Genomic DNA, 23,725 nt, shown 5'->3' on the forward strand with positions numbered 1-23,725 from the left:
TAGCTCTTCCAGGTGCTCTGATTCTCATGTAGAGTCACATGGAAAAGTCAGAGAGCAAAGACGAGTCACAAAACTTTATGAGGACGAACAGTGCCTCAGCTAAATTCCTAATTTATTCTTTTATTCTCAAAAAACAGATGGGATCTTGGCCAGTTCTTAAAGAGCTCCCACAGATAATTCAGTTATTTGTAAGATTCGCAAATCTTCTGAACACCTCTCCAGCTATTTTGGAGGATCTAAGAATGGGACAACTAATTCACTGCCATACTCATACCCCATTATACACATAAAAACACTGTCTGGAACAAATTTTAGCATTACTCACCAGAAGCAAAACACTATGTTGCCAGATAGGACCCACATAGTAGGCCTCCTCAGAATAATTTTATTGAGGCTAACTATAGGTTTAGAGAACTTGAAAAAAACTAACAACTGTTCTTAAAAGAAACAAAATAGCATCAGGTCACCAAGAAAATAAGTAAAACAGTCTGAAATTTTATTGCTGAACACACCAATACTTTTATTTTCTCCTATTGAATTACTCAGTAGCTTCTAACACAATTCAAATAACTATGTAGGACAAAAAGTAGAGTATCCCAGCAAAAATCCTGCCTTGATCCGAAAAGAAAGATTAAAATGAAAGTGATGTTTCTTAAAGCTGTAGATGAAGAAAAAGACTGTGAAATGAATGTAAGAACTTGAAGGCAGGACAGAAGAAAAACACGAATGCTGGAAAATGAGAAGCGCAGGAGTGTCAATGAAGAAAAGAACAAGAAAAAAGAAGAGGCCACGGCAGGAGGGATGCCAAGTTTTTGAAAGAAAATACCTAGATTCTAGAAGATATGAAAAAAGGAACTGAGAAAAGTGCTGGTAATACCAATTGTCTGTTTTTCACTCTGGTTCATAGTGGGAGTTCTAGCATGACCAGGACAGCAGCGAGACTTTGTTCAGGCCATGACAGTTCACTATTAGCCTGATCTACGCTATTTGCTCTTTATCCCTATACAGTGCCTTCAGACTCCCATCTGTTTCTGCCCCATTCTAAGATTTAGGACCCCTGACAGTCTTCCAAACCACAAATATAATTGTTTACTTTTCCCTTTCAGGAGGAAAAACACCAAAACTAACCATGCACAATGCTCGAAGATTCCCTTCTAAGACATAAAGCCTCCTCAGGCTACTATATTGAACTGATCTGATCAAACATCTCACCAAACTTTCAACAGAAAAAGATTGAATATCAAGTTGTAAGACTAGTATAAATAGCATCTGAACTCTAATAAAACATCATCTATCTGTAGGCTAATCATGCCAGCCAGAACATCTGATAACCCAACTAATCAAGTGTAACATTTCAGAACTGGGCAATGGGGTTCGGAGTTTTTTAAAACCACAAACAGGAATAGAGAAATTCTGTCCTAATCCTTACCAAGATGTTGGCGTGGCATGAAAATAGATGTTTAAAAAGGATGTTCTAATTGTCAAACTTTCACAGATACAGTTTATCTAAAATAATGTACTCAGTACTAACTCAGTGTCCTCCAGTTGCCACATGTTCACAAAACATTTTGACACAGAAGAAGGGGACGTCAGTAAGTTTCTAGCCACCAGTAAACACCTGTGAAGATGTCTTTTAAGTGTGTGGTGGGGAAAGAACCACTTTGTTGACAGATTTCATATCAGCAACTGTCTTTTTCAAGTAACACCACAAGAATCATATTGAGGAAGACCAGAGCATGTATGCTAAATCTGAAAGCTAAGGCATTTTATGATATGAAAAACCATTTTGAAAATTTACACTAGACTTCTAAAAAAAATTCACTCAAACTCTCAAAGAAGCAGGAGCTTCAGCACCTATGAATCCAGCTTCATTCCAGTTTTCTGGACTTACTTCCAATTTTGATAGCAAAAATACAGCTTCACAGGCAGCTGAATCGGTTTCACTGCAGCTGTTGAACCCACTTATGCCTAGGACTTATTGGACTTAGAATCTGAATTACTAACACGGATTATATGGGAAAGCAAGAGGCAATACAATGGAAAGATCTGAGCAAAATAATCACTACATAATTTAAGAAAAATATGAAGTAGACCAGGATGGTCAGGGAGATGTCTGAAAATGAGAGCTGTGCCATCTCTGACCTCTTAAAAAACAGTCTTTAGTAGGTATCTAATAGATGTGATAACTATTTGAAGGATACAGATTGTTTACAGAATTTTGTGCCAAGTATCTTGCAAACTTATGCCTTAAAAATTACTGTATCCCTTGTTTATGTTCTTAATATATTTTTTCTGTATTACTTACAACTTAATTTTTCTAAAGCAACAACCAATTCTTCTCTTCTTACTCATTCACTGTTATATTTTGTCCTATTCTCCCTCAATCTCTTGTGCCCTCTTCATCAAAACCATCTAAGCAATCCTTGTGTCATTTCTTCAACAATCTCCAATTTTTTCTACATTACACACTCTCTGTATTTGACCTACTTTAACCTATGGAAGAATGAATAGTCATTTACAAAGTATATATTAATTTTCAGCCTGTCAGCCAAGAAAATGAGGGTCCTGTGACCTGACCTCATTTTTCTGTCCATTTGTCAGTGTCACGATAGTCATTTTGCAGCAAGACTTAAAAGTATTGAGTTCCTTCAAGCTTGGTAAAAATCAGCCTCTCTGAGGGAGATTAGTACTCCTACTTAGTAAACTAACAAAAGACAATCTGCACTTAACACTGTCTTTCCCACAGCTCTTTCAGCAACCAGTATGCATCAATAAATTCTCTTTTTTGTTTAGTCAGCCATTTCAGAGAAGAGCTGAGCATCCTAATATAGATAAATGGAGAATATGGAATGGTGGAAGGTAGGAAATATGGAACATGAATCCATACAAAACCAAGCTTTACTATTCACATAGTAATTATTTTTCATTTTTTATCACAATGTTGTTATCCAAAGTAAAGCAATCAATTCATTTCTATCCCTTCATAGCAGTGCATGGGAAGAGAAGAGATGGTAAGGCCAAATCCAAAATCCATGGAACATATATCTGAGAGTTCTGTTTTGGTTTTTTTTCCAGACCTCCATTTAATGGAACATTCCTACTATGCTGTTCGGATTTTTAAATAGTTAACATAGCATCCTCAGTAATTTGCCTGTAACTTTTTAATTTCAGTTTCCATAAAAATACCATCAAACATGAGACAATAATTATTTTCTATTTAAGTAGCAACCCTGTTGCTTCTGCAACAATTAGTTTGATTTTTTGATGTGTGTCTCTCAATCCAGTAATTTTGATATAACTTCTTTTTCCCCAGAAGAGTGACTATAGGTACAGTCCTTGGAATAAAGGTAAAACATTACCTCTTGATATCAACTGATTAAGATTACATGATGACTCAGTCTATATAAATTTGCAGTTGTTACTATTCCTGTCTTCTGGACTAATTGTATGTGACAAGAAGTCTGAAGTTCTATGATGTAAACAGAGGTTGATATTCAGCAATCTTTCCTTTATTGTAAATTTGACTTTTATAATCCATGACTTTATTTTCTGACAAATGCCACTATTACAATCTTCCAGTATGTTCCATCGAAGTCTTCCATAGCCAAGATAAAACTAATAAAAAGATTAAATTACACTAAAATAAGAACCTCTTCCAATGCTCAAAGACATTAAAAAGGTCAATCATATGCCTTTTAGTTCTACATTATTCGATCAAATTCATTCTCCAATTATCCATTTCCATTAATTTTAACAGCCTTTGTGCAAAAGTGACATGCTTCTTAGAGCTATAGTAAGACAATGTCATTTGCTGGGTTAGCACAGGACAATAAAGCATTAATATACATAAAAACTGTCACAAAATACATGCATTTGTCACTGATGTCAATAGAAATCTCTTCAAACACCAAATCAAGCCTCAGATTTGAGACAGATATTTCTTGACACACAAGAGCTACATTTCATTGCTACATTGAACTCTTAAACACATCATCATTGAACTCTTAAATACACATTAGCCCAAAAATCACTAATTATAGCAATTTCAAAAGGTACACAAAAGAAAGTCTATCTACAGACCAAGAAATACACTTTATTTTTAAATAGCCTCTCCTGGTGAGCTGAAAAACTGTGAAAGTAAGCTGTGAAAAAAACAGCCAGCTTCCATTAACTGATATAGATTTTTTTTATTGTACTGATCACCATAGCATCAAAATGAGTCAGCAGTGTGAGCAATAAGAGTTTATAAATATTCCTTATCTATTTAGTGTACACTCCTAAAAGAATTAACTATCTGGCTTCTTCTGTTCAACATGATACACAGACATTTGCATTTCTCACTTAGATTAGCAGCTTAAAAGACATGCTGAACCCTTTACATGCTTATCAACTACAAGACAGCAGTCATCTTCGTCCATGACAGAATAAATACTCAAAGCCCGTAATTCATTCACTGCAGAGTTCTGAATATTGCTGAATAATAGCCTTTGTTCCCTCATTTCTGCTTATTTCATACTGTTAACATATCTGAGACACAGTGTTTACTCTAAACACTTCGAAATGTGATAGTCCTAGACTATGTGTCACATGAATATTTTTCTCCCAAATCACTAAGGCAGTTATGTTTGACAGCAGATAGGATGCAGACAGAAAATCATGAAGTTGGCATAAGAACCATACAAGGCACAAATGAGCCCTTCTTGTCTGAAGCTTTGATTTCCTAATGTAATACTTTTGAATAACACTCATTCCAAGTCAGGAATTAATTCTACATCACTGTAATCATTAAAATGCCTGTAGAGATCTCCTCAGTTACATCCTCTACATATGCAGGGGACAGAGAGGAAAGACGTTAAATACAGATCCATGGAAATAGCAAGGAGCTTTGTACATCTCAGAACATGACAATGGAAAAAGCATAACCAAACTTGTCAATGGAGCTAAACTATATTTGACCAGAGTGTCACTTCATTTTTGGACAGCAATAACTAGCAGAGCTGTAGATCTGTTATAGATCTCTAAAAACTTGGTTTGCTAATGGAAAGGCTAGAGGGAAGACCAATTACCCAGCACTGTAGGTAGTAAACAAAATGTGGTTGTTTACTAGTTCTCTCCATTTTCCTACTCTGAGCAACATTTGCTTACAGAAAACCACCCCATCTCACAGAAGCTCTACAGCTTACTGTTCCATAACAAATTCTGTGCTCTCTGATACTCTGCAAAAAGCTATTCAGGAGCAGGTTTATCACAGTTTCTAGATTTCTCAGGTAAAACTTTATTGAGTGAAACGTATTCATTTTAGAGAGAGACTGTTGCTTAGCTTTTGTTGTCACTTATTTTCCTCAAAGGGGAATTGGTTAAGCACATACTAAATGGCTGGCACACAGAATTCAGAAAATTGGAAAATGTGACTAAGGGGATGTATTGTCATGCCTTGAAGAAAATTAGACAAAATATCTAAGGCTCTAAAATTTACTGGAAGTCCAAACAAATCAATGTATTTACATCAGACAACACCAGAAAAAGGAGAGATTAATACAAGTTTTATAGATGGCAAGACCATGCCACAAAGAAATTGAGTAATTTGACAAATATCTTAAGTAGCATATGATAGAAGGAACCGTAAAGCACCGACCAATGCAAATCACAATCTCTTCCTTTATACTTTCACATTTCTAATTATGTTTACTTATAAAAGCATTGGGCCTCTAAATTATGTAATTTTAGATTGCTCAAAGTCTCCTATTTATTTAAGGACGATCATTTCTGTATTATCAGTAAATATTTTATTTCTTCTTTAGAAGTTTGCCAATGTATGCAGCTCAATATTTTGAGAACACATGGAGAAAGCTTAATACTTCATCACATCAGCAATTTCCTCAGTACTTTGCTGAATCCAGCTGCACAATCATGTTGGTTCTGACATTACTTTAGATGATAATGAAATTAATACTAAATTAATAAAGAATACAGGAGGGAGGGGGAATATGAGTCTTCGGCTTCACAGCGACCTTTATAATGATCTTTTCCCAATACTGAAAAAAAAAAAAGGTATTTTATTATAGACTACTACAGGTCAGAAAACTAGTTAACACTATGTTGCTTTAGGCAAAAAAGGTTACAATCTTATTAAATATTTAACAACTATTGAAGTCACTGAGAAAAAAATATATATCTAAATTTATCTTTTGTATTGGGCAAATTCCAGTGTGCTACTAAGTCATTTCTGAAATAAGTAAAGGTCCATATATTAGCTTTTAAATTACTCCAAGTAATTGCCCCTAGAAAATCTCTACATTTTGCAACATTTCACCAGTGCAAGTAAGTGTAATTAGGTCTAACAACCAATGTCTTTCACAGGCTTAACTTCAAAATAGATATATCAATCATGATGGTACTTAAAAACCTAAATGACGTAGATGATCCTTTAAATCTAGATGCATACATACCCAGTAACATATGCATTAACTACTCCAAATACATTTTGATTGTCCAGTAGAAAAGACAATTTACAAATGACTATGTAGACTGATTCACAGAATCACAGAATCTGCTGAGTTGGAAGGGACCCACAAGGATCAAGTCCAACTCCTTTGAAAGATTTATTTTCTTTCACAGGAAAATAAAACTATATTAAAATAAACTGCTGACATAGTTTTTAAGATCTAAAAATCAAATTTTCCTCTAGTCAATCCATTATTTAAAACACCATTAAGCTCTTAGCCAAAAAAAAAAAAAAATAAAACAAAGCAGCATCAAGAGATTTCTTTAACATGAACAAAAAAACATAGCTGGTAATCAGAAATTAATTGTTTCCACAGGCTTTTTAAAGCACAACATTTGTTGCCATCATACTGCAAATACTTCAACACAAACAAGTGGAAAACAAAAAGTCACATTACTGTGCTTAATAATCCAAATTTACTTTTTTCTTCTCAACGCTAACTCCATTTTCCCTGTAAGGAGAAGACAGAAAATACACACATTCTAAATATAATAAAGGAACTGAAATTTCTAAAAGAAAGCTTTCAAAACTTTGGAAAAAGTAATAAATCAACTTTTGCCTTTAATGCTAAAATAGTGTACCAGTTTAATGTCAAATGATCAATAGATGCCATATACTCTTTAAACACAAAATAGATTCCCCTTTTGCAATAAAGCCTTCTAAGCCCTTCCTCCTTAAGAAATTTGTAGCCTTCCATCACAGCACTATTTTGAACATCTAAGTCTAGGTAGTGTGTCAGTAAAAGCACCAGAAGTGCCAAATATGATAATGTAGTATAGATTAATACTTAGTGGTAAGGTTTGACCACATGCCAAAAGAGTGGTTATACAGTTTTGTCATCTGCAGAACAAACTAAATTCCTGAAACTGGAAATATGGGGTTTTTTAGTTGGATGGAGAAATCAAAATGCACACCTACAACACAAGCATTATACTGTAACCAGGTGATTTTAAATTACCACTTACTGTTTTTCTCACCTGGAAAGTTTGATTAGCATTCTCTGTAAACAATTGCAAGTCTTAAGCTACAAGACACAAACCAAAGTACAGTTCCAACTTACAGCACACTGCACTGCTGATCCAAGTAATGCGACAACCGTTTAAACAGAATATTGCTCAGGCAAGTGGATAAATATTTCACACATGTATCAAATGGGAAAAAAGAATTAATAGCTTGATCTTAAAATTATATCATGGTAAGCATTTCTAATACTGTCAGCTTCTTCAAAAAATTTAGGTTGAATGAACAATTCCCCTCACACCATACTATTTTAAAAAATGCTTAGGATTATTCTAATGTTTAGCATGGTTTTTTAGATTGCTTCAGATTAAGACCTTTCCATACTTTATTAACTTAATTTCTGCCTGCTTTTCTTATACATAATTTTTCATATTCTATCGTCAACAAGAAGAAAAAACAATTTGAACTAATTCCCCCTAAAGACTTTTTATAATTTTATAAATGAAAATCTTACCTATTTTTAAATAAAATAAACTGGCAAAACAACTATATATCAATATGGTAAAGTTCTTAACATGTGTCAGAGACAACAAAAATTGCATAACAAGAAGACATAATACATATAACAAGAAAATAGCTGTTTTCTATCATAATGAGTCAAGAAAGTAATGAGACATTCAGGATTTTATGCATTAATTCAGCTCACCAGATTTGCAGGGGGAATCAGTCAAACAGGCTAAAGAATTTCAAGAGATTTGGGGGATTTTAGGAATAGTCCATAGTAGATTGCCAGAAAAAGTTACTATAGAATATACTGAGTTTATTTAGAAGAAATCCTTCAACTGCAGTGAGCACTGTTGCATGGCAGACCAAAAATAAAAGCAGCCTGTAAGTATGGACTCTTGAGCACAAAACAAAGATAAGAGGGATGGTAAATGGTTTGTCTAATCCCACATTAGTAGTATCAGAGAAGACAAGACCATAATGAAAACTAAGTCTAATCAATATATCTATCAGGTCAGCGTTTAAGATGTCATCCTACCAGGTATAGTTCTAAGACCTTTGGAAAATATCTTAATGAAAAAAAAAATCTTACCATAAAAAAAAAACCTAACAATGTTTCCACTTGGAAATCCCTGCAGTCAATATAGTCTATGCTTGTATTACAAGCATTTCAGATTGCCTTCACAGAAAGCTCACTGTGAATAGAAAAATACTTACAAGAAGCCAAATACAATGCATTCTGCTATTAATAAATGTATATGCTGTTAGACAATAATTCACTAAAAAGCAGGTTAAATATTGGTATCACAAATTTCAACATTATCTTTAAAATCATTGCAGAAATACTTAAAACTACATTTTCATGAGGTAAAGGTTAATAAAGCACAAATAATAAGAATCTACAGCATCCAAATTCTAAAAAAAAAAAAAAAAAACCAACCAACCAAAACAGTTTAAAAGAGCAGCTGGCTCAACTAAGTGATAATAGCAGGATAAATAGCTACAGGGCAATACTGTAGGGAAGCAATAATTATCTCTATGGAATAATGATTCATATACGATTACCATCACGGAGCTTCATCCCAACTACCATTAGCATTCAATCAGCATCAGTTGCAAAGAAAGAATTAAAAAAAAAAAAAAATTGGAGCTACATTTAACTATAGACTATGTACCACTACTCATTTACTTACACAAGTGCCTTTAAATTTGAAGCTTGTAATATGGAATGTGAGCAAAAAGGAAAAGGCTTTATGAAGAATTCATGGATGGTATCATCAGCACTATACTCAATGTTAACAGAAACTATACACAAATGCCTTTTCTCTATTCAAGGTTTTCTATAATCAGATTCTTTCTCAAGTATCACTTATGAATACACATGTAAAAAGACTGAGAACTACTTTTATATTGGGAGAGAGAAAGGAGAAAACAGAACTGTATATCCACAAACACCTCAGCACTGAAGTACTTTCCTAAAACAAGATGCATAGGAACAAAAAACAAGGGTTCCATTCAAAGTTTTCTTGCAATATAGATGAGCAAAGATATGAATAATTAGTTTCTAAAATGGTTATGTATATATTCTCATAACTTTAAAATGACTGCCTGCAAGCATGGCTCCAGTGTTCTGCTTCTGGAAGCCAACGAACAGTCCACAGCACTCTCTAGCAACCTGAAACTACAAGACCAAAAGACACAAGTTTCTCATGGAAACAGTGAGAAACTGTCATCATGTAAGCAGTACAACTTTAATCATATTTTATAGGTACAAGATCCGTTCAGTAAGAAATCCAAGCAGCAACATGTAAAATGGCAAACGTTCAAGAATAGATAGCCAAGAAACATAAATCTGATCCCAGGATACCTGTGCTACAACTATACAGTTTGATGCCTGGTGAGTGCATTTAATGCATAAAAAAACCACATCAGGCCTGCTGATCTTGATTTTCCTTTATTCACAGTCCAAATAGATGAAGTAAACTTAAAGGAATGGGAACAACAAGCTGGTAGACGAATAGGTCTGCTAGGACATGCTGGCTCTTAAGTACAGGACATCAATGATCTACTATTGAAAATTATTCAATTGCTGATGATGTCTGACTAAAATGCCACTTGTGCATTAAGGAGAATGCTCTAATACATGCTGTAAAAATGGCTCCCATCAAAAAGCCTTGATGGAAGACAGACTCAGAGTTTGCCCCTGATCTGCTCCCCAGTGCTGTTCCCTCTGTGGAACTCTGCTTTCTCTTTCGCTCAGATTCGCTCTTTCCAATGAGCAGCAGATGGTTTTGCAGCTTGACAAGAATTTGTGCTGACCTCAATGCGAAGGTCTGCAGAACCCTGCCTAAAGAAGAGCAAAGCAACACCAAGTCCCTAGAACTACATACACCCCTTCCCTTGTCTGTAATAGCGTCCTAAAAAACAACTTCAGAATTACTATCCTTAACAATGTCAATCCATAAACTACGCTCCTGCAAAGGCGCCGCTATTTCTCCGCAAAATTCCAAGCTATCCAGGCTCACAGTAATCCACAAGCCCTTAATGTTGCAGTTTAGATTACAGTGCTTTTATTACTAAGTCATGAAGGAATAATTTTCCACATTTCTTTGCACTACAGTAGCAATAGTTCAGAGGAGGTTAAGATGCCTAGTTAGGTAATAAAACCAAATTTTTATCATTATGTGTGGCAAATACTTGTCTTCTAAATAATACAAAAGCACAGAAATGCGCATTTGCAAATTTTCAACTGCAAAAGTAAAAATGGCAGATGGATACTAATCAGTTTAAAGTTTAAATAAAGTTTAAAAACCAGTAACTTGCAGAATCCCTTTAGAATACTTAATCCTGAGCTAGATTTCCCACTTCCAGTAACACAAGCATATTTTTCAATATAAAAACCACAACTGCAGAATTTTACCCCGAATGTGACCAGTGAAGCACTGGGAAGTGGGCCACTGGCTTTTTAATCAATACCACACCACCCAACAGTTCATACACAGAAAAATCCACACAGCCTAATCTATTTAAAGCTTCCAAGCTAATCTGTTAAGTGTACAGAAGAGAATAAAACTTTGTCTGAAAACTTTATTTCTGAAAGGGAGAAAAAGTATCTTTAAACAGTTTCGGAGGTTATAAAGAAAAAATTTTTATAGATATTATCTCATGTTTCATTTTCTTGAGCGGCACCCTTCATGGTAGCTTAGTCTTTCAATAATAACACAGCTAATCAATTATGTAGCATGAAAATGTCTGGATTAGGAACTGACATCTTTCCTGTGGCTGCACTAAATGCAGATGTCTGCATGTACAAGCAACAGCTGGCAGTCAGCACTGTATAGTCAAGGCAGAGGTTTTGCTATCAGCAGGGTATGTTGAGAAACACATTAATTTCATGTGTTCCTGTTTACAGGTGAAGGTATAATGGGGAGAAATCTCTCTTGATCCCAGTCCACTCATACATGAATAAAACACACAGATGTAGGATGTTGATGTTAGAATAAGCACAAGGAATGCATTCTCTCCCTCAGGAAAAAAAAAAAAATCAACTCCATGGACAGCTAACTCCTCTCTCTTTGAATCATAACCACTGCATCACTCCAGCCCTAGGGAAAAAAGCAAGAGCTTTAGTCAAAAATCAGTGAAGATTGTCACAATAAACGAGACCTACAAAATTTTTCACTGGCCCATGAAATGACATCATGCTCTGAAAATGTATATATAGACAAGAGGCTCAGTAATCTAAGAACTGTTGCATTTCCTAAGGAAGCACCAAAGGCAGCACATACTCAACAAGCTTGTGTCACTTTCTGACACATAACATAACTTTTTACCTTGATCTGTACAGCTACATATTTGGAGTTGATGCTTTCAATCCTCTAGGGGTAAAGCGTAAGAAATTGCATCATGTCTCATTCAGAAGCAATACACCAGAGCTCTGAGCACATACAACCTGTAGAATCTACTCCACTTTTCTTGCAAAAGACTTTAGAAAGATTACAGATCAGCGTGTGTTTTAATGTACAAAAATATACATAAAACACACACACAGATTCTTTCTTTTTATCCTAGCAAAGAGATTTCAGATATGTTTTTCAAACAGGTCAACCACTCATGTCAGCAGTAGATGTCATCTATGAGCTATACAATGAGGGTACAATTTATCTCACCTAACTTTACATTACACTCAGTCAGGGCTTCCTTTTTTTTTTTTTTTTTTAAGATCAAACTTGTAAACCATGACATTTCCAGAGGCCAATTTATCTCATCCAAAACCAGACTGCTGGAACAGCTGGGAAGAATGACCCTCAGGAGATATCCATTCTCTAGAACAGCTCTATGAGCTACTGTAACTAGCTCAAACTTCATTAATCTTCCTTAGACATTTGAAGATTGACAAAAGAAAAATCTAGCCCCTGTTTGCACATTCACCAATCTCAGGAACTGTACCAAAAAGAAAGTTACAATTATTCCTGGGATCCATTCAGAGCCCCTGGTAATCTGCTCCAGGCAGGTGCAACCTCATCTCCTTATGCAGAAGACAAATGCTAAGCCATTTCAAAACTGAACATAATCTCAAAATCTTAAAAATGCAAATAAAATATCAGTAAAGTTAGGCAGGAATTTTATCTATGTTCACTATATTTATTCTTTGTGTTTATCTATGTTTCACTCAGAGCTATATATTCATAAACATGCTCATAGGAGCAATGCAAAGTCAAAGCAGATGCTTAACTTGATGAGAAGAGGCCTCTGGTGGCAGTTGTGAAGTACAGTTCATAGTTCTAGGAAATATGGGTTTTATAGAAAAAGCTACAGAAAGGAGATTAAGTAGTTAGGTTTGCCATGAAAATTCTGACATATGACTGCTCATCTCCAAAGCACTAACAATTTCGACCCACCCTTCTGCATGTCTACAGCACAGTTGTCATATTAGTCTTAAAGCTGCATATATTTCCAGCTAAGTAAGACTAAAATAACAGCCTTTACTGATCACAAAGGACAACCCCTCCCAGTAGTAAAACAGAGAGGCATGTTTTTATAGCAAAACCCAAAGTCCTGCTCTCCAACACCACACAGACTCCCATCAGCCAAGGACCATGCATCCCAGCACCAGCAGAAGAGCAATAAGGTTGCAGTGTACCACATGCACCATCCTTTTCCTCTGCATCCAACACAGCAAAGAGACATTGGATGTATTTCAAATACAGATGTACAGCAAGGTAAAACAAAAATGTTTATGGAGGCTGATGTAAGTAATAGCCTGAGGCAAAGGGCAGCCTGTAACAGGTTATAATTTGTCTATAGGCTGGACTGGAGTAAAAGCAATTCCATTTTCATTTAAGAGCCCGCAAAGAGAACATAAGCAGACCAACGGACAGCTGAGGACTTCCTCTGGTACAGCCAACTTTTCAACTGCTCTCTTGGTCCCTGACTCTGGCATCTCAGGAAGGGAATAACAAGTCCCATCACACAAACTGACCCTTGTAAGCCACTGTCAACTGCAACAGCTGACACAAGCAATTCCTCTTGGGATGAGGCAACAACAAGCACCTAGAACTGTAGTTCCCAACCGTCTGTTTACATTGGCAATTACCTTAAAAGCTGTCCAGAATGCAAATTAAGTTAAAAAGTTTTCAGTGTTGCATAATGTAACCAACTAATGCACAAATGCAAACCACTAATTATTTTCAGCTGAGCAAAACAGACAAGATCTACAGAAGAAGAGAATTTAACATTTCTCCCATCAGACTGACCAGTCTGCAGCCAAACTAACATAACAGCAATGCTAAAAACATTTACTATTTGGTATTTATTATAATAAACAGCTGAACTGCCTAGCCAATGTGCACTGTACTTTTCTTAAAACAACCCTCTTAATCGTAAACAGATTTAAAGCCACAGGTTCTATCTTTTAAAGGGATAGAGCACCTCTCCCATGAGGATAGACTAAGAGAACTGGGATTGTTCAAGTCTGAGAAAGAGAAGGCTTCGGCGCAACCAAATTGTGGCCTTCCAGTACCTAGAAGGAGTGCACAAGAAAGATGGAGAGAGACTTTTTACAAGGGCATGTAGTGATAGGACAAGGGGGAATGGCTTCACACTGAAAGAGAGTAGATTTAGATTAGATAATAGAAAAAATCTTTACTGTGAGAGTGGTGAGTCCCTGGAAGAGGTTCCACAGAGATGTTGTGGATGCCCCATCCCTGGAAGTGTTCAAAGCCATGCTGGATGGGGCTCTGAGCAACCTGGTCTAGTGAAAGGTGTCCCTGTCCACGGCAGAGGGGTTGAAACTACATATCTTTAAAGTCCATTCTGACCCAAAACACTCTATGACTCTATGATCTTTCTACTTACGCTACAGCTACCTTAAAAGATGTCTAGAATGGAACAGGAGCTGAAAATCTTCATGAAGTATCTATTTTTAAAGAACATATTTGCAAAATATTGTACAGCTAAAGCTCTGTACTTCCTATGCACAGCTGAATTTTTTCCTGACACCATTTCAGTGCAGGTTTAACCAAACAAAACAGACTTAACTGCTAATTCAAAGAGATGCTTTGTTTTCAAAGAATGACAACTCAAATCTTTAAAGAAGGAAAAAAATTTAGCTAAAAAAATTGAATTATTTTACTTTTCCAGAAGAGGTTGTAAAAGATTTATTACAGCCAAAGTTTCTCCTCATATTGATGACTAACTCAACACATCTCATTTTTTACAGATGGAAAGTACATTCAGGTAACGTGAAACACATTTCAAACAAACACGGAAAACACTTCAACTGAGAAGAGTAAATTTATATGAAGCAACTCATAGCTATACATGCAAGTACACAACTTGTTACACATCCACAACCGGGCAGCAGGACACTGTCGATCCCAGATTTCCAACACGGATCTTTCCTCCCATAATCTGCTCCTCCCAGTCCCTCAGGTAATTATAACTGTGGAGAAATACAAGGTTTGCCACAGAGTAGCAGATCAATGGTTCATTTTTCCCTTTATCACACTTATTATGTTTATGCTTTACCTGACCAAAAGCAACGCCCTTACTGAGCAACCACAGAATAACAAAACACTTGTCTACACATTTAAGGCATTCCAAGTACATAGAGAGAGTCAGATAAGGTGTGTGTGATCTGCCCCATTTAAATATCTCTACAGTCTGAGTTAGCTGTAGATATGATACCATTATGCCTTAAATTAGAAACTGCAGGCAGAGAAAGTACTTGATGGAATCACACACCTTTTTCAATCCCATGGCTCTTCTCATCCCTAGGTTATCTTAACTCAGTACACTACAGTTTCTAGGCCTGAGTTAACAAAGCTGCAGACATCTGTCAGTTTTCTGAGTGATTCCTTCAGCAGCACAAAATGAGCTAGTGTACAGAGACTGAATAAGGACCCAACAAGTTGATAGCCAGGGTCCTGCAGGAAGCTCACAGCTCTAGTGTGCTAACCACACACCTTGTCCAAGTTTACACCAAGGGAGCCATTACTGCAAACTGAGGCATAAACCTTTGGCTATGCTTTAATTGTTAATGCTGTAAATAATGCAGAAAGAAAAGCACCTGCAGAACCTTTCGGAGCATTACAGTCCAAAAGCACGTTCATCAGCACTGGTACTGCTGGATGGCACTCAGGTAGTAGTTCTTCTCTCATTTCTCAAGTAGCTTGACAAAACATGGTTTCATGGAAGAGACATAAGACTAATTTTCATGACTAACAATACTAACATTTAATTTGCAGAGTCTAAGTTTATTAATGTATTTGTAACGTTAAAAGTACCTCACCAAACAGTTAGGTGAAAAATGAAGGAAAAAGATTACAGAAACTGAAAATAATGTCCAAATTGCTAAATCAGGACAATGTGAAAAAAGATAATCATTGGGAGAGGAGAAATCAAGTTTTCCCCAATCAAGTTTTGTTTTAATGGCCTCAAATTTCTTTGGTAGGTTTTAGTGTGGGTTCGTTGGGTTTTTTTAATTTTGACAAATGATACTTCTAAAAGTGTGCCTTTGGATTCTTACCTACATTTACAAAAACCTTTGGAAAATACTTCCCCTTCCATTTAATTCAAGGTCTTTCCTCCCAAAAGCTCTTAGCTACTGAAGAGAAAACAGTATGGAGGAGGGAAGAAAGAGGTAAGCAGACCAAGGTATGTGTAAGTACCATTTCCCATGGTTTCACAGTATATGGGAATTCAAATTCCAGTTTCAGCTGCCCAGTGTTTTGAAAGAAGTGCTTTGCAAAATCAAAGACTTCCACAAGAAGACAAGGACTTCACAGTACCCATGAATTTCAAACTAGATAGTCTGAGAATGCTGCCTTTTCTCCGAAACCCAAGTATTCACATATCTTAAATCAAAACATTTATTTCTAGAAATACAGACAAACAAAACCAAGGCACATTATTGCAGACCTAAAACTAGATAAAGGTCTTAGACTAAAACAGCAGGAAAAAAAGATAAAGATTTCTCCTGATCTTTTCAGACCTAAAGACAGTAAAGGTAATACAAAGAGTCAGAAACTATGGAAAAGAAGTTTTCAGGTAGAAGTTTGATTAAATCCTGCCCTCTGTTTCAATGCAAACAACATGAATTCTGACAATATTTTGAATCCTGAAACAATGTTTGGTCCATGTAAAGTGCATTTACGCTGCATATATGATACAGAACAATACATACAATACAAAGCAAAAAAATGTAGGTCTTTAAAAAAAGCTTAGGTTTGTTGTGGTTTTAAATTAACGTGCACCATTTTCTTACCTTGCAAATGGTCTCTGTATCCCAGGGTAAGATGGTCCTCAGATCAATAACTTCACAGGACACACCAAGTTTTTCTTGAGCCATTGCTGCCACCTCTTTGATCACATGTACCTGAAAAAGTAATGTATTAGCACCAAATAAAAATGTAAATTCTGTTTAAGTTGTTCTAAATTATGCATATTCAAGTAGTGATTATATCATCTGCATGTTGAGCAGAGACATTTCTCTTCAGTAAAAACCATTTATTACTCAGTTCATTCTTACTTACTACTTAAATTATTCCTAGTATTTTAGCATCACTCCAAAAACTAACTTCACCAAAGAATCACTGAGAACAAAACTCTTGCTTTCTAGAAAAGTATCTTTCAGTGAAGAGTATCAGGCCTCACTGTTTTATATTTGTAGTTAGTTTGAATAAGTTTTAGAAGTTTTTTATTAGAACTGTAACTAAGCTAAGACCCAAATACTTCAGAGTAATGCACTTTGATGTAGCAGTCACCAGCAATCCTGCAGGAAGCATTATGTACAGTCAAAAATTCTACGCTGCACTATATTTGATCTCAGCCACAAAGCCGAGAGACGGTTCCAGCAGTCCCAGTAACTACACTTATTACAACACTGAAACAGATAACTGACTGATCATCTCCAAAGCATTATCTTATGAACAGCTAGGAGAGAAAGTAAACACCACATAAAGTTACCTGTAAATATCCAGTCCTGACCTCCACAATCACAGGCTATGGGCATTAGTATGACAATATAACAATTTACTGGTCTTCCAGCAAATAGTTTAATACCACCATAACAAACGTTGCATTATCTGATTACTGTAATTAACACTTTACTAAAACAAAAAAGTATTCCCCTCTAGCGAGAGGCTATTACTGAACCGGAATACAGATTATTCACTCTCCACCAGTCAAGGAATCTATTCAGTAGCATATGTAACTGCGTCACAGTAGATGTCAAACAATCCACATCTATTACGATCCTTTTCATAAGGTATAAGAGTGGAAATGAAAGCAATACTACATACCTTCAAAATTGTAATTTGACATTATGTTATAAAACACTTAAATAAAATGTGTTTCAAGCACTGGCTTCCCTAAAACAAACATTTGCAAGCAAATGCTCCAACACAGAAAATAACAACTGTTACAACAATAACTCAGATAATCCTCCACAAATATCTCAGTATGAAGTATTTACTCATGAGATATGAAGATAAAAAAATTTCTAGATATGATGCTGCCAATAAACTCTGGGGCTCTCTTTATTGTTCAAATATTTCATAATATAGGTTTTGGACTGTGGCAGATGACCTCGATCAAGCAATTTCTAGACATAGTAAGGGGTTGGAGGCTAAACACGATCCCCAATAAGCAATTTGGATAAGGTCATCTTGATCTTGAAGGCAACAGAATTTAACAACATCGACATGGTCAGGCCATGTCAGTTGCCTGAGGGTCAGAGAGCATTAATAAATTCTACACGGGTTAAAAAATATACACAGAAACAAGATGATTAAGGATTTAAACACACAACTACATCATGCAAATATGAACAGCTAAACACCAAAGAACTGTTTTTAAGGGTATATCAATAGAAGTATTGTAATAATAGAAAGGAAATATAGTTTGCAGTATTTTTGTTTAAACTTCTAATACATCTGTAGCTGTAAGAAGAATGTTTGAGAATGTTCAATATGGCACACGGGATGGATATTTTTACCATTTCTCTGACGTAAAAGGGAAAACACTTACCTAGCTCACAGAGGATAAGGATTAGCTAAAGACAATAAAAGACTGAGCATAACTGGAGAGGAACTAAAAGCCTTTGCTGTCCTTCATTAGCACCACCCAGGAAAGCTTGCATAAGGGAATCCCACTGGAGCAGCAGCCAAGCAACTCCCTTATGTTCAAAAACGTATGAGAAGTTACCAGTGAGTATGTGCAATCACTCTGCCTACTGACTGTAAGTGTAGGATTGGTAGCACAATTAGCAATCAAAGTTTAGGTACACAACCCACAAACATTCTCTGCACAAACTCACTGAACATATTTGACCTGCATAACCCCGGCACATCCAGAACATGCTGGATTTACTGCATATGTGTGAAACATCTGTCTCTATGCTGTATTACACAGCCACACCCATGGTTTGGTCAGCTCCTAAATCTGGATTAGGGCTGCACATCTGTCCTATTACTATTCACATCAAAAGAAATGCCTGTCTTAACTTTTTCCAAGCACCAAAGTACAGAGGTTTCTTGAAGGGTGTTACTCCAAGACTTCTCTGCACTACTCCCTATGGCGTAAATCAAGGATATTATTAAATCTCCATAGCCAGCTTCCAAGCCACTACTTTATCAATATCCAATTGAGAGAAATGATACAAGTAAAGATATTTAAGAAGTCCACAATTTAATACTAGTGCAAAGTATCAGAAGTTAATAGGAATAACCACAGATATAAAGGAGATCAAGTATGGCCAGTCTTCGCGAACGAAGATTTGGGAAAGGTCTTTACCCTTCGAGCCTGCGCAGTGGATTTTTTAGGTGAGACACAGTGTGCGCTGAGCTGAGCCCACCCTTTAATCCTAAGGTTCATCTGCCGGGGCTGAGCAAGCTTGGACAGTGGCAGTGAGGTCCTCAGGATATAGGTTTTGTTTAGAGCGACCTTCTCTTAGATGGATGGCCTTACAGGGCTAACGAGCTCCATCTGCCCGGGGGAGTTTCCCTGACCCGGAATCGAACCCGGGCCACAGCGGTGAGAGTGCTAAAGGAGATCAAGTAGCCTGAGGACAAGGAAACTACCACAGAAAAGCACCAAAGATTACAAATTTCAAACAAAAGCCCAACAAAAACCAAACAAGAAACTGATGACAACAAGAAGGCACAACCCCAGAGATCAATTCAATATTCTGGTGATGAAAGTTTAACACTCTCTCCTCTAAAAGCTTCTCAAATACAATCAGGCCAAGAAAACAGCAATTTCTGGAAATTCCAAACTATACTGAAGTTTCTCTTTTCTACATTTCTGGAAAATGAAGGTGTAGTTTCTTACCAGATTTTTCAATATTTGCACATCTTAATTTGGCAATGTTTGTATGTGTCCAATCATGTTCTTGAACAGCTTTGAAATGTAACTTAGAATCAAAACTATAGCAATCCCTATTTGTATTACATGTTCAGTGAATTTTTAACTCGGTGTAAAGGGAACCCCAGACTGCACTTCTTTAAAACCTGCAGTAAAAATCTATATTTTTCTTTCAGCATACTATTTTGAACTTTCCTTTCCTACCACCTTCCTCAGAGCCACATCTCACTGCCCCATTCTTAAATCTGTCACTTTCATAATCGTAAACAAATCATTAACCTCCTGCACAGGCCCTCTTCCACATTTCCAGAATCATCTTCAATTGAAAATGACTAATAACTTGCACAATAAAAAGCAGGTTTCATATAACTACAAACACTGATAAACATTTATTCAAGCATATAGTGATGGAAGATGCATGCAGTTTATTGTCTGGCATGTGAGCTTGAATTCAAACATCACCTGACCCATGGCCTAGGCTTTGCTGGGTGACAAATAGCTTGTAAGAGCGTTACCAACCTGTGTGCCCCAAGCAACCATTGTCACATCACTGCCCGTCTGCAGCACCTCAGCTTGAGACAGTGGAATGTTGTAGGGCTCCACAGGAACTTGTTCCACTGAATAAATTTTTGAAAAAAGAGGAAAATAAGCATTAGATTCCTCTAGTATTCAATATTACCCCATAAAAACATACACTAAAAATTTTCTTCAGTGTTACTGCTATCTGAAAAAAATTGATCAAAATAACATTAAGTATTAGCATTCATTTCAAAGGTTTAGCTGTAATTCAAATTATTTTTAATTACACTGTTAAAAATACATTCACTGTAGAGTTTAATTCATGTTATATACCACAATAAGATGCATATATACACATACAAAAGACAGTAATAAGTCCTGGTGTATAACAAGTCAAAATATCAGCATCAGATTTGGAGATGGACACTGCTACTTTTGATAAAAAAATGTCAAATAACCAGTGCAGTATATTCTAATAATCATCAAGACAGTCTTGAAATTATACGTCAATACTCAGACAAGAAGGAACAAAGGAACAGCTGTGTCAGCACCCTCCTGATATCTGCCAAGAACAATGCTCCACCTTTTTATGTTTAAATTTAGGGAAAAATTTTCAGAACCTACACATAAAGGGTCAGCAAAAACTTCTCATTATAGCAATTTTAAATTAGTTAAAACATTTTTGCTTTAAAGAAAGGTTATCTTTTCACCAAAAATAGACCAAAATTAGAGAGAGTAGGCAAAAATTAGGCATTTTCTCTATGAAATAGGAATTTATTTTTTTTTTAATTACAGCAGACGATTTTTTTTCCTTGTCAGTAACGATATATAAATATCACATATTTCAGAGAAGCACAGAAAGGCTGAGGTACGAAGTGACCTCTGGAGATCACCTAGGCCAAGCCCTCTGCTCAGAACAATGGCACCGGTCATTCAGGGCCACGTCCAGTTAGGTTTTGAGTATTTCCATGGTCAGAGACTCCACATCTTCTCTGGGCAGCCTGTTCCTGTATTTGATCACCCTCACAGTAAAAATGTTTTTGTCTATGCTTACGTTAGAGATATATCACTTTACCTGAACAGGCACAGAAGGGACATACATATTAACTAAATCAATCTTTCTAAAAATATAACAGGAAATTCTTTTTCAGCATAATTCAACAATACATGTTCACTTAATAAAAAAAAAAAACAATCTTTTAAAATGTATTTTAAACACAAGGTGCTTTTCAATATAGCAAAAAATCAGATCTATTTGCAAACAATTTTAATGTACTAAAATATCAGTGCCTTTCTGCATTAATTTCTTTGAATAACAAGTGGCTAAATGAATATAGATAGGGCTGGGAAAGAAAGAGAAGAAAGGCACGTCTAGCCCTTGCTCACTGCATTTTACTGGTTGACAGTAAAGCAAACCAGGTTTCTATGGATTTTGCACATGGTAAAACCCCAGGCAAAAGAAAGAGGTTCTGAAAGATAACACAAAACCCACGACTGTACTAATTGGATTTGCATAACTGTCTTTGTCATGAGAGGGTCATCTACATGAAACCAGGAGAACAAGAAACTTAAAAATATGTGATGGGACCCTTGAATGGAAACCCAGGCAACTGACATGAAGGAGAAGGTTTTGAAGTGAGTGGGATGCACAACAGGAAGAATTGGAAGGTGTACATGATACAAAAAAGAGCTTTTTCTCTGTGTAATGGTTCTATCCACTCAGGAAAATTAAATATAACATAAAATTACACAAATTAATGAGTTTCTTATGATAGCTAAACCATTCTGCAACAAGATGTCCATTAGATGAGCTCATCTATAATTCCTGACAATTTTAAATGCAAAATTCAGCTTAGTCAAAAATTTATAGGGAGGTCCAGATTTGGCAGGATTTTCTTTATATGCCTTTGCAAAAACTCCTCTCCCCACTAATAATGATGAAAAGTAGCATATTAAACTATTCTATGAATATTCTTTCATAATAACTATCTAAATCAGGACGACAATGTTTACATACAAAGCAGCCCAATCACCTATTACTGAAGAAATAAAGTATTTTAAGTTGTGTTTCAAATAGAGCAACTAATAAAAAGTTGTAATTATCAGCAAAAAAGGGCCATCACATTAATTTTAAGAGGCTCCAGCATCTGTTGGTTTTTCTAAAGGAGCAGTCTGAACAGCAGAAAGAAAACACGTTTTCTCATCTTACCTGTCTTGTCTCTATAACAACCAGTGATGCAAGTCGTATTTATTTCTACACCACCAATGTCATACATAGTACAATTAAATGAAACTGAAAAGGTCAAAAAACATTAGAGTAGGTTCTCCACAAGATGTCTAAACCTGATAATGTCAAGGTGACTCATCTTCTCCTTTGATTCACAACCATTATGTGCTCTTGACACTGCACAGGCTGTTAACTACTTTTCATAAATCAAAGCCTCCTTTTTATTTTTAATTCAGATATTTTCTTAGTATCTCTGACATTTACGGGGACGTCACTACAGCACTTTCAATAATATCATGATGTCGTAAGTTAAATAGCAACAGAATTCTCTCTATATATGTGTACTTGCATAGTTAACTCTCTATTTTTACCCAGAAAGGCTTACATTTCTTTTTTCCTTTCTAATATTATTGAAGGAAAACTAACATACACAAAACTTCTGAAGAACACTTGTATGGTGATGTGGAAGAAGATAGCATCTGCTCCTTTAAGGGTGTCTGGACAAGGAACTTTATAATGTAAAAGGGTATAGAGGAAGAAGAAGAAGCCATAAGGAAGAACACACAGGGACACAAACCTAACCACCAAAGGATGAGGGTGGCAGTTAGGAGAGCCAAACCTGCTCAATCCCACTTACTGATAAGGGTATGAGGAATATGGGAGTGTTTCTTTCAGTAAAACTATCTTATGAGGACCTTGTCAAATAGGATGATAAAGAAAAAGAAGAAGCTCTAAACAAAATATAGAGACACAAACTTGAAAATAAACACAGCAAAGACAAGAAACAAATTTGGTCAGGAACACTCAGTGAAGGACTATCGAGAAACGACGGGCACACCAGGAATTTGCAACTGATAAGTATGCAAACCTGAGGGTCCAGGGAATTGGAGCAAGTGTGGAACTAGACCAGTTGATGAGGGCATAAGAAGGTGAATGGGGTTGACAAGGAGCAAAATGGGGAAGAAACAGAAAGGGTTAAGAAGGGGTCAATTGCACATAAAACAGGGCTGGTCAGCACATTTGTCTGACTGAGCCCTGTGCCTCATCACGGTGGTCAGTCCCAGCTTCTTTGGAAATCCTGTCCAGTGCAAGGACAGTGTGCTGCAAGGACTAAGTAGCAGCTGCTGGTGAGACAAATATGAGAA

The 23,725-nt window shown here is 36.1% G+C and overlaps 1 protein-coding gene across 1 annotated transcript in view; it reads right to left on the bottom strand.

Annotated features, from left to right (window-relative positions):
* Positions 1 to 23,725, bottom strand: part of BCKDHB (branched chain keto acid dehydrogenase E1 subunit beta) — a 117,408-nt gene that overhangs the window by 63,985 nt on the left and 29,698 nt on the right. The window contains 2 exon segments of the mRNA XM_032681735.1: positions 16,737 to 16,847; positions 20,354 to 20,451. Of these exon segments, the coding sequence (XP_032537626.1) occupies positions 16,737 to 16,847; positions 20,354 to 20,451 (209 nt within the window).

The sequence above is a fragment of the Chiroxiphia lanceolata genome, chromosome 3, assembly GCF_009829145.1.
Source record: "Chiroxiphia lanceolata isolate bChiLan1 chromosome 3, bChiLan1.pri, whole genome shotgun sequence".
Classification (NCBI taxonomy): domain Eukaryota; kingdom Metazoa; phylum Chordata; class Aves; order Passeriformes; family Pipridae; genus Chiroxiphia; species Chiroxiphia lanceolata.